Source organism: Lonchura striata, chromosome 8, assembly GCF_046129695.1.
Source record: "Lonchura striata isolate bLonStr1 chromosome 8, bLonStr1.mat, whole genome shotgun sequence".
Taxonomy (NCBI): Eukaryota; Metazoa; Chordata; class Aves; order Passeriformes; family Estrildidae; genus Lonchura; species Lonchura striata.
This window is the reverse complement of record NC_134610.1, coordinates 19,487,355-19,507,261: the sequence shown is the minus strand read 5'-3', so window position 1 is coordinate 19,507,261 and position 19,907 is coordinate 19,487,355. Positions and strand designations below refer to the sequence as shown.

The 19,907-nt window shown below is 36.4% G+C and overlaps 1 protein-coding gene across 1 annotated transcript in view; it reads left to right on the top strand.

Annotated features, from left to right (window-relative positions):
• The window catches only part of LRP2 (LDL receptor related protein 2), a 111,020-nt gene that overhangs the window by 72,844 nt on the left and 18,269 nt on the right, over positions 1-19,907 (top strand). The window contains exons 46-64 of the mRNA XM_077785031.1: positions 241-366; positions 1,989-2,108; positions 2,949-3,080; positions 3,964-4,165; positions 4,619-4,914; positions 5,403-5,919; positions 7,686-7,838; positions 8,290-8,460; positions 9,730-9,953; positions 10,363-10,540; positions 11,459-11,655; positions 13,199-13,444; positions 14,116-14,272; positions 14,384-14,520; positions 15,083-15,199; positions 15,477-15,593; positions 16,976-17,113; positions 17,846-17,968; positions 18,917-19,045. Coding sequence (XP_077641157.1) covers positions 241-366; positions 1,989-2,108; positions 2,949-3,080; positions 3,964-4,165; positions 4,619-4,914; positions 5,403-5,919; positions 7,686-7,838; positions 8,290-8,460; positions 9,730-9,953; positions 10,363-10,540; positions 11,459-11,655; positions 13,199-13,444; positions 14,116-14,272; positions 14,384-14,520; positions 15,083-15,199; positions 15,477-15,593; positions 16,976-17,113; positions 17,846-17,968; positions 18,917-19,045 — 3,480 coding nt within the window. The remainder of the gene's footprint in view (positions 1-240; positions 367-1,988; positions 2,109-2,948; positions 3,081-3,963; positions 4,166-4,618; positions 4,915-5,402; positions 5,920-7,685; positions 7,839-8,289; positions 8,461-9,729; positions 9,954-10,362; positions 10,541-11,458; positions 11,656-13,198; positions 13,445-14,115; positions 14,273-14,383; positions 14,521-15,082; positions 15,200-15,476; positions 15,594-16,975; positions 17,114-17,845; positions 17,969-18,916; positions 19,046-19,907) is intronic.

The following is a 19,907-nucleotide window of genomic DNA, read 5'->3' as shown; positions in this document are numbered from 1 at the left end:
TATTTTCTGTCATGCTCTATTAATTATACTATATTTAATAATCAGGAGTGTATATTGTGATGCCATCATGGCACAGTTAAAAATTATATGCCTTATAAAAGTTAACAGTTATGTTTGTTTTCTTTATGATGTAAACTGTGATTAGTTCAATACTGGTTACTTTTCAGTTCAAGAAAATAACAGCATAACAGTGTTTAAAACATCTCTAAAGCACTTTTGCTTTTTCCCTCCTCCTTAAAGCGGAGCGTACGTGCCAGTCTGGTTTTACAAAATGTCAAAGCACAAATATTTGCATTCCTCGAACGTACTTGTGTGATGGTGATAATGACTGTGGAGATATGAGTGATGAGAGTCCTACTCACTGTGGTAAGTTTAGAGAGTTGAAGGGCCTTTGTTACTTTCTCATACTTCTGTAATTTATTCCACTGCTCTTTTCTTTTAATATAACTCCAACTATTCTCAAAACATCTACTTTTGTAATACTGAAGTTATATATGCATGAGCATTTGAGGATTGTTCCTTTTGCTTATTTTGGTCTGTATTTTTTATTGTTTTACAAGGTGTTTCGCACTTAAGTGTTATACAGAGTTGTCTTTTTCCATAATTTTAACATTAGATTATTCTTCCTTTGAACTGACTGAATTTTCCTATGGTCTCAAATTTCTTTCAGCTCTTTTATGTGCTTATGCTTTAGCATTTTATTCATTCTTTATTGTATCTTCCAGTTAGGATATAGAAGTGCCTAGTTTTGAATCAGCCTTAATTACAAACCACATTAACTTTGCTAGGACATTTTTATTAGGTAGAAGTTAGGTAGTACTTTTCCCATATGAAATACTATTGATCAATTTGTAAAACATAATGGATATTTTCAGGTTGTGATTTAGTTTTAATATTGCCTGAGTAGATTATTGTTGCTTTCACTATTTTTTCTAAAGATACATTCCTTGAACTAACTGCTACAGTTTTTCTAAAATATGAGTTCCATTTTTGTAGCCAAAATGTGGCCACTTTTATCTATGGACACCAATGTGTCAAGACTATGTGGCTATTGTGAGCCTTGTTCTGCTTGTCAAAGATGTGCTTTGTCCCTTCTACTGTTTACATCCTGCTAAATTATATAAATTGAGAAGTGGTGAAGGGCAAGGAAGAGGGGAAGAGAGAATGAGAGGTGAAAGAAACACTAAGATGTTAATGAGCAATAGTTAACTCTTTGATTTCCATCATTAAAGGCACAAGGAAGAGCAAGTTAAAAGGCCAGACTTAATCCTTCTGTTATTTTGAAACTATCAGAAGGTACAGGAAAGTATTGGTAACTACTGAAGAAATTGCCAAAACCCATTATACATGCCAGGTTCAAGGGGCTTGGCTAAAGTGCAGAGAGTACTTGCAGCATGCTGAGATGGATCTACTCAGTATTATGATTTGTTCTTCACTGCCAGCAAGGAAAGATTCCTACCAGCAAGTGACGAAAAATTGGTTGGAGGAAAATTTCCTACCATAAGATACTGCTTCCTTAGTGCACATTTTGATTTTCTGTAAAGCATGGAGTCTGTTATGTCTGATTTGAGCACTGGAGAAATGAGTACACCGGAATGTGGTCATTTTCCCATGCACAGATCTTGAGTATAAATGTAGAATATATGTACAGTTGCTGCATGCAATCCTATTTCCAGGACAAATTCTGTATAATTACTAGCTGATACGTATGCCCAGAGAGAAAATCAAGTAAAATCAAGTGCTTTTTTTTTTTTTTTTGTTTTTGTTTTTTTTTGGGTTTTTTTGCATACAAATATCAAGCTAGTTGTACAATGAACTCTTTCCAGAGAGCCTGGGTAAAAACATCCTTCCTAGCATAATTTTTTCTCTTTCTTTTTTGGGGACTATTTGGGGAATATTTTTTGCATAACATGGACTCAAAAGCATCTTTAAACAGTTGGAAAGGTAGCAGAAAAAAACAAAGTAATACATAGGTTTTTTTTTTCCAGTCTCTCTGACTTGCACAAATAGTGAGTTTCGTTGTACATCGGGACGTTGTATTCCTGCTCATTGGTACTGTGATCAAGGGATAGACTGTGCTGATGGCTCTGATGAACCTGCCTCTTGTGGTAAGTCTGTACTCAGAAGATACAACATGATGGGCTATGGCAAATCAGTAATTTGTCTTATAGGCAAAAGCTTTAATCCAGACTAGGTGGAAAATAATTATCTTCAGGATTTTATTCACTCTCTCTAATCTGAGTCACTGAGTAATTTGAGTTTTAAATATTTAAAGCTGTGTATGGAATATGAAGGTTTTAGTTGCAACAACTGATTGCTTGTAATGTGATTACTCTTAATATATAACCTTCTATCCTTATAAGACTATGATGGTAGTGAATCAAATGGCAAAAAAGAGCAAGCATTTTGGTATTGTTTTCCATGTAAAAGCTGATGTCATGCTGTACAGAAAGTGTGGATGCAGTATTACATTTGGGGAAAAAGGAAATGTGGGATGCAGAGGGGAACAGTGTTGACACAGTATATGGGTATCATAGTATTACAGTAAACAAATCCTGTATATACAATAGAAACTGTTGGGAATAAGCAGAGGACTAGGGTAGGAGGTGAAAAAAAGGACAGCAGTCTCCAGGGAAAAAGAAAAGGAGCTAACTGAAGTTGGTGACAATTGGTATTATAACATAGTTATTAATTTCACTGTAAAAGTAAGAATAAACCAAGGCAAGATTCTTGTGTGGTTTCAGCAGGGCTGGTAGTTCACTTTGCACATTTTTGAAGTTGCATCTTCAGCTTAAGAAAATGTTTTGCATCTTATACATCAACTGTTTTACAATTAAGCTTTAATTTTACATTTCACTGTCCTAAGCTTCTCCCTGAAATACTCACCACTAGATTTCATGGCAGTGCAGGTTAGTTTAACAAGCACAGTGATCGTGTTCATTTTTAAGTGCCCCAAATGCGGACTTGTTCAAATGACCAGTTCAGATGTGATGATGGCAGATGTATCCCAGCAACGTGGATCTGTGATGGTGATAATGACTGTGGGGATATGAGCGATGAGGATCAAAGACATAATTGTGGTACGTGGTTAATGCAAGTAGATACTCCACTTTGTCCTGCAAATATTTTTTAAAAATCAACCAACCCCCAAACTCTCACTCGTTGCCAATTTTTCTACCCCATAAAGATGCACATTAAGCATGAGGTACAATCTTCCTATGCCTTCATTTTCATTATATTGAATGGAAATTGAATATTTTACTGGTAAAAAAACCCCAACAAAACATTGTTCTAATTTTGCAATTATTCTTCTTTGAATTGTTGAGTTGAAATGGAGATATAATTAACCTGGGTTGTGTGTATGATCTGGGCACCTAGAGCAGCTTCAGTGGAGGTGCTCTCTAGTAGTCATGCACTGCATCTTGTGCATATTAATTACCACGTGTTTGTGGCTTAATATCTTTAAAAGCTAGTGAACAAAATAAGCATATCTGTTCAGAGGGTGAAGAAAGGGAAGGAGGTTCACCAGGACTGGTCCTGCTCCTTGATTCTTATGAGAACAGCTGGTTATACTTGTAGTCCTTGCCCTTATTAGCTGTAATATTTCTACCTCTGCTTGCTTCCTGGAGCACAGAATACCTTGAACAAAATAGGGAATAGAGGCTATTCAGCTCCCAGAAAATCTGGCTGAAAAAGCTTATTTGAGAATCCAGTAGGATGCAGATTTCTGCACGTGTCAGCATTGCCTAAGGAATGCTTTGGCTCCCAGTCAGCCTCCACGAAGAACAATGTGCTGTTTTGTAACTGAGAAGGTACAGTGGTATCTATCTCTCCATGTGCTGGAGGACATGGCTGTATTGTGGATTATGGGTGGATAGATATACAGGCTGTTTGTGTGGGTGGTGGAGGAAGGTGTCATATACACAGAATATAATTCACATAGTGAATGTGCTTTTCCTTCAGCAAATCGCAATTGCACAGCAGCAGAGTTCACTTGTGCCAACAACCGACCCCCGCTCAGGAGGTGCATTCCTCGGGCATGGGTCTGTGATGGTGATGCTGACTGCAGTGATGCTCTTGATGAACACCAGAACTGCACACGAAGATCTTGCACAGAAAATGAATTTACCTGTAGTAATGGCTTGTGCATCCGTAACACATACAGGTTTGTAACTACCCAAGCAGCTGTAGAAATTCCCAAAATTGCTTATTGTGAAGGAGCTAATTCAACCTCTTTTTTTTTCACACCATTTAGTTGTAATTAGATCTACATATTGTAATGAAACTATCTGCTCTGCATTTGTACGTTAGCTTTGGCTTGAAAATGCTTTAGAATTTTCTGTTAATATTCCTATTGCTCACCATTAGGATTTAATCCTTCCTATTGTCACTAGTAACCTCTCCTGGAGTGATTCTGTCTAGCCTGTAATGCACACAGAGAATATTAGCAGGACTCACAAGATCAGACTATACAATATTACCTCAATTTCTGAAAGTCTCTTCTATTGGAGTCAAAAATATCAACCTTCTTTGGAAAGTGGAAGAGTGTTCGTATCCATCTTCCCTGAAGACCGTGATTGTCTTCTTATATTTGAAGAGAGTGTTCATTCTTCTTCAGGTGTGATAGGCGGAATGACTGTGGTGACAGCAGTGATGAAAGAGGATGCATCTATGAACCATGTCAACAGCACCAGTTTACTTGTCAGAATGGGCGCTGCATTTCCAAAGCCTACATCTGTGATGGGGATAATGACTGTGGTGATGAGTCTGATGAGCTGGAACATCTCTGTAGTACACCAGAAGCAACCTGCTCTCCCCATCATTTTAAATGTGACAATGGAAACTGCATTGAGCTGGTTAAAGTCTGCAATCGGTTGGATGATTGCTTAGATAACAGTGATGAAAAAGGATGTGGTATGTATAGATTTATTTGTACTGTCTGATTTAAAAATCTTAGGCGCCTTTGAAAAAATACAATTCCTTAATTCCAATCATATCTATTCCATGGCTGTCCCTCAGAAATTAAAATAATAATAAATGTAACTTTTAAATTTCTTGCTTTAATTAAGTCATGCTTAACATGTACTGCTTTAACTGACTATGTCGATAAGCTAATGATATAAACAAACTGTATCTCATACATTGTTATGCATTGCCCTTGCATTTCCAAAATATGCCATAGTCCATACTTTGAACTTGGTGTTTTGTGACAGACTTCAGAGGTGGTAGAATAATTTTATATTAGATTATGTTGTTTAGTTTTTTCCTTTATTACAGCAGCCCACATCCACGTTCAGCATTTTCAGGGGGTAGCAAGGAGAGAGAAACAGAATGCATTGGAAAGTGACTGCACTATTACTCTGCTAGCTGGCTCCTTGAATAGAACTCGTTTCCTTCCCCAGGTGTAAATGAATGCAGTGACCCTTCAATCAGTGGATGTGATCATGACTGTACAGACACACAGACAAGTTTCTACTGTACTTGTCATCCCGGATACAAACTTATGTCTGATAAACGGACTTGTGATGATATTGATGAGTGCAATGAAACTCCATCAGTATGTAGCCAGATTTGTGAGAACACAGCTGGCTCCTACATCTGTAAGTGTGCCCCAGGCTATATCCGGGAGCCTGATGGAAAAAGTTGCCGTCAAAATAGTAATATCTCCCCATACCTTATTTTTAGCAACCGTTACTATCTGAGAAATCTCACAGCAGATGGCCAGTCTTACTCTCTCATTTTGCAAGGACTGAGAAATGTGGTGGCACTGGACTTTGACAGGGTGGAAAAGAGGTTATACTGGATTGATGTGGGGAGGAATGTCATTGAACGTATGTTCCTAAATGGGACAAATAAGGAGACAGTGATAAGTGATGATGTGCCCAACGGGGAAGGTATCGCTGTTGACTGGGTTGGCAGGTAAGAAAATACATTTTTTGTCTTTCTGAGCTACTGAAGAAATCATGTGTGAAGGAGTTTATCCTAGGGGTTTTTCCCTACTCCATGTGAAATTCCTGATGAGTAGTGAAATAGTTTGGATTGTGGATGCAGTGCCACACAACTTCGCTGAAATAGTTTATCAGCATCTAATACATAACACTTAAATTACTCTGATATGTAGTATACTGCAGTTCTGTCAAACTTGCTCTGTCATGTTTGCTAGCAGTTGTTGGGATTGGCATGCAGGTTTTGCTCTGCATAAACAAAATTAACAGGTAACTAGAAAGCTAACTAGTGAAGTAAGTAATAGTAAGCCTTAATGAAACTTAGCTCCTGTACCAATGTTAAGAGTGTGTGTCTTTGGCTCTTGAAAAATGCACCTTTAACTGACACATTCAAACAACATGATCCAAATAATTTTCTGTCAGGAGGCCAGCATATGGATGATGTGTTTTACAATTACATCTCATTATGGTAAATTTTTGGTTGCCTAAAAATTTTGTGTTTCAAAAAGTAGTCTGATTTACTGCCATAGAACCTCTGTCATGTTGTGGCCTCTCTGACAGTGGTGTTGCTGTGTTTCATCTTGCTTTTCAAGTGCAGTGATATAAGTATGACTAGTTTAAATAACATAGATCAGACTGTAAGCCTATAAGAAATGCTCAAAATGACATGTTTGGAACCTATATGAGTGTGCTTATATGTTTATATATGAATATGTCCATATAATAATTTTTAAGCCGCTTTGTCTCTAAACCTAATGATAATTAATGTTGCCAGCAGCCCCAAATGCTTCATGAATCATGTAGGGATGATGAAACAAAAGGCAAATTTTAGCTGAACTGGTCCTACAGCTTCATTTCTAATACAGCTTTTGAATTATTTCAGCTACCATTAGTTATGTCTTCAGTCAGTTCTTGTTTAGGTGTTCTAGGCAGGCTGAAGAACAGTACAATGGTTGAATTTTCCTAGTTGTTTTCTGTGCAGATAGAGGATTAAAGGATGCCATGAGATGCAGGTTGGAGAAGACTGTTTTCTCCTCCTCCCTGGTGGGAATGGTGCTACTTAGAGTAATATAGGCAGAATTATATCTGTCAGGCTGTTTCTGGAATGACACTGTGAATGCTGGAGCTGACCAGCTCTGCAAAGAATTTGAAAGTGTCCTGCTGTAGTTCTAATTGAATTTAATGCTTTGCTTTGATGCAGGCTTTTAAAAAAATCATTACTTCTGCTTGTATGATTTCTTGGCTTACAGCTGCGTGTAATTCCCAGGCAAAGTAATAGAAGTGTTAGAAAATTCGAGGCGAAGTTTAAATTAGGGTGTCAAACTATTTAGGGCTTGTCTACCTGTTTGATGAGAGAGTGGTGGCAACATGGAATAGTTGAGGATTGTCTACAATGCCTTACAGCCCTGGTCACAGTCCATTGCACTGCTTGTCTGTTTTCCTGCTCCTGGCCATTGTTGGTAGGACAGAAAGGGAAGAGAGGTTTAGGAATTTGTAGGCAAATGGTATATTATTACTCAACTGGGCACCTGCAAGTTTAAATTTGGTGCCACTGATTGTGGTTACAAGGAAAACAGAAGTGAAAAGGGCAGCCTGGAGCATGGTGTACAAGAGATGTCAATGAAGTATGTGTTTCTTTACAGTGGATACATTGCTTCTAGGAGAAAAAAAAAAAGATGCTGTGAAGCGAAATAAAGGGGGAAAAATAATATTTAATAAATTAACTCTAAAATATTTCAGAAAATTGTACTGGGTGGATGCCTACCGAGATTGTGTCTACGTCTCTGAACTTGACGGAAGATTCCGGAAAAAACTGGTGGATCGGTGTGTGGATGCCAACAATACTTTCTGTTTTCAGTATCCCAGAGCAATTGTTGTTCATCCAAAATATGGGTATGACCTTCCAAGAGTCCTTTTCCTTTATTTTGCAAATAATCTTGCACTATTCTGAAAATCTGAAGTACATCTGGGCTGCTTGCATTTAGATTTCTGTGGCATTAGTACTTATTTGCAGCTTAGGAGAAATAGTAGCTTTCCTGTTGTGGGTGTATATGCATGGCTGTCAGCTACCATTGGAAGTGGAAGTTGGCTCCATATGGACTAGGAAGTTTTGATTGCAAGGCTAAAAAGGTTGATAGAAATGTGTATGATTTGGTAAGTGTTGGGGCTGACTGAATTAAATTGTAATTGCACAAGTGTCTGCTGTAGCAATTAAACTAAAAAAAATGTTAGCTTTTTTCTTCCTCGATCTCTGCTTTACTTCTGTGGCAGGAGATACTAAATTTGAGGCATGGCTTCTAGTATTTACTTCAACAATCCTAACTCTAAGTATTCATTTGAACAGACAGATTTATTGGACAGACTGGGCAGATCGAGCTTATATTGGACGAGCTGGCATGGATGGCAAGGAGAAGACTGTAATCATCTCTACAAAGTTAGAGTGGCCCAATGGACTTACCATAGATTACACCAATGACAAGCTATACTGGACAGATGCCCATCTAAATTATATTGAGTATGTACACAGAAAATATTAAAACGACTGAATGATCACTCATGTCAGATTGTGGTGGGAGACTATTGGTGCTGTAAAAAGAATACATAATTCTGTCCACTGACTCTATAGAAAACTGGAGTCAAAATGTCTGGAGTAGTAGATGATACACAGTAACCGAGTTGCTACATGTAGTGAAAATTGTCCAAAAATTACAGTGAAAAAGTTCACATGCTGTACTAAAATCTACAACTTCTCTGTGTCTAGTTATACAACCTGAACCAAAGCAAAATTTACTATAAATTCCCTATTTTTTGATTCTCTTGTTTTTGCTTATAGATGAGAACTGAGCTGTAACTAAGCTAGTTATGTGCTAGTAAGTTGTATACAAACCTTTAGAAGGTGTCTGAATATCCATAAGTATGATATGGAATTTCCTGTTGGCAAATGGGATTTTTTGTCAATCAAGAAAAATCTATACATTGCTTCTAGTACTAGAAAATTCCCATCTAAATAGCAGTAAAAATGAGCAATAGTTATCTGACTATTTAAATGATTTTAAAACCTCACAATACTGAAATATTTTGAAACTAATAACTTGTATTTATGTTAGTGTTCATATTTGTATTCATACATACCTGCACATTTAGATTTATATTTGTATTTTATTCTTCTCTACATTAATTCTTCTGGCAGCCTTTTCTATGATAAAGTATTAGAGATGTCTTTTTAAAAATATAAGTTAATTATATGTATGTTTCTCTCTCTCTTCTCTTGTATTTCATAATTTCCCCATATATGGGCAAGGTGATAGAAAAATGTAAAATCTTGTCAAAGATAATTCAGCAAAGGAGACTCTAAATCAGAAAGACGTAAAATTAAGAATATGGGAAGCCTATTATTGTCTCTAGTGTTTCATTATTAGCAGTCTGAATTATCTAGGCAAGCTAGTCTCTTTTGTGACAAAAATAACTCACTCTTAAGGCAATAAATGTGCAAAATTTCATTGCTCTAGCTAATGTGCTTCTGGAGGACTATACATATCAGTGGATGTTACTCTATTCCATGTATTTTCCTGAAATAGCCTGTTTTTCTTTCCTCCATATATTAAAATGAATTTGCTAAGGATGGTGATCTGTCTTCAGGGCATAAAGAAGCTGCAATTCTACATTGCATGTTTCTGGTCACCAGTAATGAAAGACCATAAGCATGTGTAATATGTGAAGAGAAAAGGTGGAAAGAAGTTTAAGCATTTATCTGAATGTTTTGCGCAAACTTTTCTTTGTGGAGGTACTCTGACCTGGATGGACATCATCGTCACACAGTATATGATGGGACTCTACCTCATCCATTTGCAATAACAATTTTTGAAGACACAATATATTGGACTGACTGGAACACAAGGACAGTTGAAAAAGGAAATAAATATGATGGATCAGAAAGGACTGTTCTTGTGAATACCACGCACAGACCATTTGACATCCATGTTTACCATCCATACAGACAACCATTTGGTGAGAAAACAGAATTAGATTTGTATTTAGAAGGTCAGGTGTTATTTGGGGACTAGTTGTAAAGGATTCTGAGTGCACTCAACTTTTGCTTTTGCTGAGTGGAATAAAATGCACAGAGTAAATGTAGGCATCTAGTTTACATTTATAAATTGCTTCTTCTTTGAAAAGCAGTGACTGCTAATGCATAATTTTAAATTAGTTTCTAAAACATCATGGCTTGATAGCATAGATTTGGTGTACATGAAACAACATATATTTCTCTTGTGAAATGCCTACTTATCTAGGTTTTGGTTCTCAATCTCTTATATTTAAGGTTTCAAAACAGTATTAGAGGAATCTACCATAGATTGAAACCTTTGTGTTCTGGAATTTACAAAGTATGGTAATATTTATTCTTCTTTTTAACCAGTTAATAATCCCTGTGGCACAAATAATGGTGGTTGTTCCCATCTTTGCCTAATAAAAGCTGGTGGTCAGGGGTTTTCCTGTGAATGTCCCGATAACTTCATGGTCATACAGTTCGGCAATACAGCCCACTGCCTTCCAATGTGCTCTAGCACCCAGTTTCTCTGTGCAGACACTGAGAGGTAAGTCCTCTGCTCACCATTGCTTTTTCCATGTGTTTTTAAGGATATATTTTACAGTTTAGTCTGTTCAAAAGGGCAGGAAATTAGGGCTTCCTTCTGTTCGCATTATGAATTTGTGACATTGCAGAGAGAAAACCAGGAAAATACAGGAAGACAGGCTTTCATTTTGGAAAAATACTTCTAGGCTGGTTCCTTAAGTAATACTTTTAAACTTTTCTTTCTGTTATAGGCATTACTGATGTAGCAAAGTTTGGGATGTTAGAAGCATGTACCTCCAGAAACAATTTATTGTTGAATTCTCAAACCCGGATTTATTTTTTTTTTTAACATATTTTACAATGTTTTTGTTTCTACCAAATATATACTGTCTGCCAGTGGCCCAGGAAAACCATTTAGCTGATGTAAGGGCACATTTCTAACCCCTTTTACTGAGACAGCAGTGGAGGGAGAGGAATGGTGGTATAAGAGCTCTTATACTGATGTATTGCCCTGGAGCCTATGAGTCAGGTGTGCTTATTGGGTTGCTTTTTGAAGCAGTGTTATAATGATAATCCCTAGTGAAAATTTTTGTGCTAAAGTTTGGGTGAATTATTGAAATATTACCTCATTAAATGATTGATCTAAAAAATATCAGTGAGGATTACCACAAATGAACATAAAAATTAGATTTTAGTTATTTTCTGTGAACTTCCTTCTACAGGTCCACCAATACAATATGTTTATCATCTGTTTCTGGTGACAGTATTCTGGCATGTTTTTATTAGCATTTGACATATGAAATAGAAGACATAAAATTTAAGATGTGTTGGATGTTTCAAGAAATATCACTAAGACAAGACTGTCTTTTGTGCTGTAAAAGAATGGTTGCACATCTGTAAAGCCATATCCTCAATAAAGAACACACTTTTCTCTCTGTAGGTGTATTCCCATCTGGTGGAAATGTGACGGGCAGAGGGACTGTCGAGATGGCTCTGATGAGCCCCCAACCTGTCCGCACCGGTACTGTCCTGTGGGGCAGTTCCAGTGTAATGATGGGAACTGCACAAGTTCACATTTCTTATGCAATACCCAGCCGGATTGCCATGACAGATCAGATGAAGATCCTGTACTTTGTGGTATGTTCCAACAAATAAATCAAGCTGTTTTGCCAGTATAAAACATGTAATCAACATGTAAATTTTATAATCACTATCCCTTTTTCAAAGATAAAAAAGTGAGATAGATGCAGTATTCGGTAGTCTTGCACCTGCTGGAGCAATTTACCTCTGTGAAAGCAGGGTAAAGGAGAGCAGAAATGTACTATATCAAAACATAAACAGTCCCTGTACCTCCAAGACAGATTTGCACTGAGGTAAATTACAATCTGAGGTATAAAATATTAGAAACAGGACTCACTTTGTTTTGCTTTGAGTAAAAATATGGTGATTATGAAGTATCTAGGGCTTCCCAATGCCCAGGTCAGTCTAATTTTCCCTCTGTTCTACTTTGTGTGACGGGACAAAATTTTTACATTGCATTGCACAAAATCCAATTCATGTGGGAAGATTGGTTTTGTAGAGTGGTTTGTGATAGCAGTTTTGTTAGAAATGTAAGATAATTATGCTTGTGGAATAATGTTAGCTCCTTAAAAACCTATGCTATTCTACATACTTATGTCTAATTTAAAAAGCATATCCTTCCTTCTCTTTTTGTAAATAATGTAGGTCTGGCAGTTGCAAGCAAGTAATATAAAGCAAGGGGAAAGCAGTGTTGTTATATAACTGATAGGGTCATTGTCTTCCATTCCAATGTGGTTCTAAGAATGACAGAATTAAATGAAATGTCCATTTTAACTGAGTTTCATATAGCTAAGATTTTAAGTGCGCCACAAGGGAGTTTAAAAATAGAAGTATGGCAGCTGTGTAATGCTGGGTACAGCATAACATACTGGGTACAATAAAAATCTGTTTAGGTCTATGTAATTGCTTTCACTTGTTATCTTGTGCATGGTAACAGAATCCTTTGGCCTAGAACATCAATGGAAATTGTAATACACTGTTTTCTCTTGAACAGTTTGGCAATGTAGGTAAAAGAAGTTAGTAGAGTGGAGTATGGTAAGAAATTCTGAAAGTAAAGTTTTGACTTCTGTTTTCAGAGCTACCCCAGTTTGCCAGCACTGCTGATACCACCTTTCAGTGCTTTGCCCTTTGGGAATAGAGGTTATATTTTTGTAGGTTGTGCAGCTGATATTAGCATGGTCTTCTCTTATGTCTTCTGTCATGTTCATTTATAGAGAAACAGGCTTATCAGGCAATACACAGCTAAGCTGATAGCATGGCCAGAGGCAAAATGCCACTTAGCCCCTCTGTGAAGTGAGTGGGAGCCCCTGCCTCAAATCATGTTGAATGCTGGGTTTACTTTCCTCTGCTTTAGGGGAAGGTAGTATATGTCTTGCTCCTAGAAAACTGTAGAGCCTTAGTGAGCTTGGCTGAAAATGTGATGTGAAGTTAGAAATGTGTACTTTAACTGCTTTAACTGGGCAAGTGTATGTGAAATTTTAAATTTCTTTCTGGCTTTGTTTTTAACTGTTGATGTAAGCATAAGGGCTCAATTGATACAGCAGCAGCAGATAATTTCTGTAAATTTCAGTATCCTAACAGCTGATCTGTATTCTTTCAGCTAATCACCAGTGTGAAACTCATCAGTGGCAGTGTGCCAACAAACGATGTATCCCAGAAGCCTGGCAGTGTGATAGAGAGGATGACTGTGGTGACAACTCGGATGAAGATAGTGCTCACTGTGCCAGTAGGACCTGTCCCCCAGGCCAATTTAAATGTGACAATGGCCGCTGTATCCCACAGTCCTGGAAGTGTGATGTGGATGATGATTGTGGTGATAACTCTGATGAGCCATTCCATGAATGCAGTAAGTACATAGCTGTAGTAAAATGCCTACATTAAAGTGTACTAAAAGCAGGTTGAGCCATATAATTTAATTTTCCTGAGATTGAAAGTTTATTGGAAAGGAGTATTTTCTGCAACCTAATTGCATTCATGTAGTAAAGAGTGTTAGAAAACACAGAGACTATGTGATAATTTACTATTTACTTATTCTTGAAGGAGAGAAAGCCTATTTATGCTGGCCAGATTATCAGAAACTGGCAGCATCTCACTCTGACTTTCTTGATGCTAGGATTTTTCCTATATGGTGTAGCAAATCTCTCTGAACGAATGGGCATCTTCAAGAACTTGTGACCAAGTTTTTGCCATCTGAGGAGAAGCTGCCTCCTCTGGCTTCCACATTTGGGGCTATTGCCTGTGCCACCAGCTCTGAATAGTTTAGTGAAAACCCAATGAGTGTGGTTTCATCCTGTGATGGATTTGTAGCATATGCAGAGTACAAGCAACATAGATTGGAAAAGATAGTAAAATCAGATACATTTAATGCTTTCTCTTTTACAACACTAAAATTATCAGACAGCTCTTTTTAGTCAAAATAATTGACTATAAGTCATAAAAGATTAGGAGAGGAAGAAAAGCAAGGAGGACAGTTAGTGGCTAAGTAACACCATTAATTCTGACAACTGCCTCTTTCAGTGGGACCTGCTTATCGATGTGACAATCACACGCAGTTCAGCTGTAGAACCAACTACCGTTGTGTACCATTGTGGGCAGTGTGCAATGGCAATGATGACTGTAGAGACAACAGTGATGAACAAGGCTGTGGTAAGTTTGGAGAAGGTAATTTCAATGTAACTTTGTGCTTAAAATATTTCTTCAATTTGCAAACACCCAGATTTGCTGAAAGTCCTCAGTAATACTGTACCTGGCAAAGACTATGCTAATGTGTGCTGTTTTGTTGGCGAACTGTCTACACTTCAGAGGAGATGACTTGCAGTCCTTCTGGAGATTTCCGCTGTGACAATCATCGATGTATCCCGCTGCGCTGGAAGTGTGATGGAGATAATGACTGTGGAGACAACTCTGATGAGCATAACTGCAGTGAGTTCTTGTTTTGTTCATAATTATATAGTCTCACTTGTGACTTAGGTATCCTTCTATTTTTTATGAGAACAAGACAGCTCTAAAATACAATCCTTCTTTGTTTTATATGGTAGTCTCTCTTTTATTTGCTGAAATACCACACTGATATCACAAGGATGCATTCTGGTTACATAAAAACACTAATTCATCCAGTCATCACAGTAACACAAATTACTGTTTTCCACTGAGAAGTGACATTTGAATTTTATCCTGTGTGTAAATGTATAGTTTCTTAAACAATAATAGTGGATCTTTTTTCTCTTATTTGAGTTAAAAGCTTCTGTGTAATTCTGTGTTGAAACAAAGTCTGCAGTGATTTTCCTTTTTTCTGTGTCAAGAGGGACATGGAATATCTAACATATTTAAGGAGTACTTGGGGGTAATGATGTTTCAACATAATTTAATTTTTAAGATTTTACCTCTGCCCACATTACTTTTGTCTGGTTCAATGAGACAGGCATGGATGTTTAACTCTACATCTGGGAAACTTTTCCTATTTGTACATTGATTTTAAATGAAGGTCCTCGTGAGTGCACAGAAAGTGAATACCGTTGTGACAATCTGCGCTGCATCCCTTCCCGGTGGATCTGCGACCACGATGACGACTGTGAAGACAATTCAGATGAACGTGACTGTGGTGTGTATTATCTCACTGCTACCTCTTAGTTGTTCACACTGTTGTTTTTAATGTTTCTAATAATAAATTATTCTGCAAAATGATCTTTTATGGGAAGCGTCTTTACAGAAGTAATGTTCACCCTGTCTCGTTAGTCACTCCACCAAAAGTAGAGAATACCACAGTTTTAGTAGTCTGGGATTTTCCAGCATTTTTAGAAGATTGTTCTCAAAACATAAAAAGTTTTTCTGTCTTTGGACAAGAAGACATTCCAACAGTTACTTCTGAATCTTTACAGAGCTAAGAACCTGCCACCCAGGTTATTTCCAGTGTGATAGTGGACACTGTGTTGCAGAGCGCTTCAGATGTGATGGAAATGCAGACTGCCTTGATTTCTCTGATGAAGCAATTTGCCGTGAGTTATAAGTTTTACAATCGATGCTCATTGTGCTCACTTTCAGAAAGATTTGCACTTTTCCCTGTTTTTAATGAGATGACTCTTTAGAGATATAGAATTCTGCAATGCTCAGTGATTTCAGTAAAAATTCAGGATAAGCATAATATTTTGAATCAGTTTTGTAATATAATAATGGGTTGCCATATCTTACACTGATTGTAAAAACATTCTTGAAGGTAGGAAATTAATGTGTTTACTAAGTCCAGGAGAAGATACACATGTGATTTAATTAAAAATTTTCACTATCCCATAAGCACTGCAAGAACCAAACTGTTTCAGTTGTACCAAATTCTAACAAGGTTTGTAATGTGATTGTTTTCTATAATACTCAAAGTAGTGTAAAGTGTCCTAAAGTATCAGTGAACCCAAGGAAATAATATACTTTTCTATTTCTGTTTTCCTTTGGTATATTGATCTACTGTGAAATAAATATCTGTAGCTTGCCTGGATCTACAGCTGCAGCTGTTTACCCAGAAAGTATTGTTCCCAGTTGTAATGAAAATATTTCCTCTGTGCTCTATCTGCATTGACTGACATCGGCTTTTTGGGTGATTGTGTTGGTTCTGACTTACATGTTTCCATGATCTTAGGCTTCAGTACTTGGGAGAATTCCTTTCTCTTTATGTTGGTATCAGGCTAGTTCTGTACATTTTGCTATTTATTTAATTTTGACACCTGTGCTTTAAGTAAGAAAGGCATTTGCACAGTACTATCTTTATTTTTCTGATGGTTGCCACATCCTGCAACATACATAGCAGCAGTTGTCTTTCAGAACCTGAGTTATAAAACAATTGACTGTTCTTAAATGGAGGACAAAATGTATGAGAAGCCATTGAAAGGGCGAGGGTATGGTTTATTTATATAGGGTGGTAGAATAATATTTTTGGTTTTTCTTTGGTTTAGTTAAGTTCCTTTCACAGTTTACAGAATATGAGTGGGGTTTTCTTGCTATATCAACGTGACTCCTTTTGAAATTACATAGCTTATGTGCTTCTTCTATCATTCCTGTTTGGTGCAAGTGAGGTTAATTATCTTTTTCATTGAACTAGATTTGTCAATAAAAAATTCAAGTAGCATTTGCTAAATTAATTTATTTTCAAAAGCTTTATAACATAAGTTGTTTCACTCTTCATTTAAACCTGAATTAATTACTTGTAGCTGTGAAGAAGTCTTCAGTCCTTGCAGCCTGTTGTTGCTCTACATCTTTGAAGCACCTCATAGTATCTCCTATTATGGAGATAAGTGTTTTTAAGACTAATATGGGGTTGAACTGAATATTTTTCATGAAAATGTAAAGTTTTTATTGTAAATGAAAATGTCATAATTTTCTTTTTTTTCAGCAACACGGTATCCTAATGGTACATACTGTCCACCCATGCTGTTTGAATGCAAAAACCATGTCTGTATTCAGCCATACTGGAAATGTGATGGGGATAATGATTGTGGAGATGACTCTGATGAAGAACTTCACCTTTGCTGTAAGAGAGAGGAATTATATTAAAATGAACAATATGCTTAATCTCTACATATGATAGATCAATTAGAAAATAAATTGTAATTACTTGGGAGAAGTGCTAAGAATTTTGCTTTACATGCATGTTCATTTAATTCTGTGACAATATTTCTCACCACTTTGCAGATGTTTGTGTATGTGGTTATGAAAGCAGAGAGAGGAAACATATCAGAGAGATAAGGTCACTATTTAATGTTTTTTAAGTTGGTTATCACAAATAAGAACCTCAGCTTGAAATAAAAGATTAATTCAGATAATGTATATTGTCACAGGTGCTGAACTTTCAAAACTATTAGTGTTGTCAGGACATCTTTGTAAATATGACTGAGAAGTCCTGACTTGAGGTCTAATAATTAGGTGTTGGAGGTACTACTTAAACTGGTTTTGTCAGTTATGTACTTAAATAGTATGTTGGATTTCCAGTCAATTTTCTTCATAAACAAATTTAGAAACCTCAGTTTTATATGTAGTTAAAGAATTTGTCTTTGGCCAAAGATGAGGTACTGTGTTCTGATAAAAAAAACATGTAACATCCTAACATACAATCACCAAAATATTCAGAAAATATTTTTTGTCTGACTCACCTTTTGAAATATACAAAACATATAAAATATTCCAAGAGAAAAGTGATATGAATAATTTGTGACCCAATGGCCTAAAGTATCAAAGTGTGACTGATTGACCTCTATGCTTTTAGTGGATATTGCTTGTGAATCTCCGTTCCGTTTCCGGTGTGAGAACAATCGCTGTATATACAGTCATGAGCTGTGCAACCAGGAGGATGACTGTGGAGATGGAAGTGACGAGAAAGAGGAGCACTGTACGTTTATAAAAATTGAGCATGAAATTCAGTAATTTTGATGTGCTTAATAATTAATAATACCAAAGGGATGTCACAGTTTACCTTAGATAATGAAAACAAGAGCTCACTGTGAAATAATTTTAACTATGATTATTGGTACTATGTGTTTATAGCTCTCTGTACAAGTAGCAAAAATAGTCAAACATTTGTCTGAAAAGTAAAGAGCATGATTTTCAAAACAATACTAGATTTTATTATAAGCACCAGCTACATATTTGCTCATTTTATTATGGACTGTACCTAAAAGGAGGAAGAGGAAAGAGTTTGGCTGTATCATAAAATTGGATGGGATGGCCAGGTGGGACTTTTAAAATAAACAAATGGTAATACTTCCTGAAGTTGAGGCACATATTAACAGTCGTGATATTTAGGCCTAGACCCTGCAGCAGCTCTGTTAATGTTCACTAAGTTTTTGCCCTCAGATATCTTACATCATTTTCGCTGACTGTGCTGTACATTTTAAAGTGTCATCATATTTTTGGTTGCTTAATGATTTTATAGGCTGGCTTTATTGTACAATATTCTAAATGCTAATAGTTTACTAATATCTCTATAATTTCTTGAAGTCTGCACTAGGTATATGAAGTATATCATTAAAGGATATTCGTAAGTTTGCACTATTAAAAGGAAAGTTTAGTCTACTGTTAACTATTAACAGACAGAAGAATTTTCCTTCTGTCTTTTTTTATAAAACAGCAGGACTTCTTTCAGTTTATGGAAGTGTGACTAGAAACCAGGATGTTGCATCCTGTTTATGGTTTTTACTTTATACAGACTTCTAAAGTAGTCTTGCCACTGTTTTACCAGATGGCATCAACTTCCCCATTAGCAATGGGGAATACGGCTGTTGGTTGGTACCTCGTAGTTTAAACTGTGACAGAGGAATATTTCTCTTCTTGATTGTAGGTAGAGAGCCAACACCAAGACCTTGTAAAACTGAAGAATTCAAGTGCAGTAATGGAAATTGCATTCCCCTACATTATGTCTGTGACAATTACGATGACTGTGGAGACCATTTTGATGAAATAGGCTGCAGTAAGTAATAATATCAATGAAATACAAAATTACAATGCTGTTGAAATAGATATTTCTGAAACTGAAAGCAATGAATATTTTTTCTTGAATACCATACTAAGAAGTATTGTTTTTTAAGTAGCCTGTGTGAATTTCCTTACTGTTTTTTAATAAGCCTGTTCTAGGATTATCTAGTTAGCAAGGACAATATTTACTGTTTTCATTTTTTCATTATTTTAGTTTATTTTGTTTTAATTCTTTTCCGTTTTCATTTTTTGTAAATGTCTTCCAAAAACGTATAGATGTGCTGCTTAGAGACATGGCTTAGTGGCTCTTGGTTTATAGTACAACCTGATGATCTTAAAGACCTTTTCCAGCTTGAATGATTCCATTATTCCATGAAATTCAGTGCTCTGAACACAGTCTTTTTTAGCTTAGAGTGTTTATGCATCACAAAAAAATAAAATATTTTATCTTGGTTTTGATCTTGTTTTTAAATAGGTTGTGTTACAGAGGCAAGAACATCCATCTACTTCAACCATAATTGCAATAGACTGACCTATGGAGTCATTAGTGGGCAGACTCTGAACTGATATATGTTGCTCTAGCCCTGTTAAAAATAAAAATATACCGAGATGCTTCTTTATAATTTTTACAGAAATGACCACAGAATTTTCCAAGCACCACTAGTCCTTTGTCTGTTGGCCCCCTCAGATTCTCCATACAGCTTTTATGAACTACTTATTATATATTTCCCAGCAACTATTTAAATGTAAAACCTTTGAGTTGAACTTTGAGATGAGAGGTATTCCATGAATCTCAAAAAAACTCAAACCAAATCCCTAACTTTTTATGTCAATAAAAAGATGCAGAGTGGTAATAT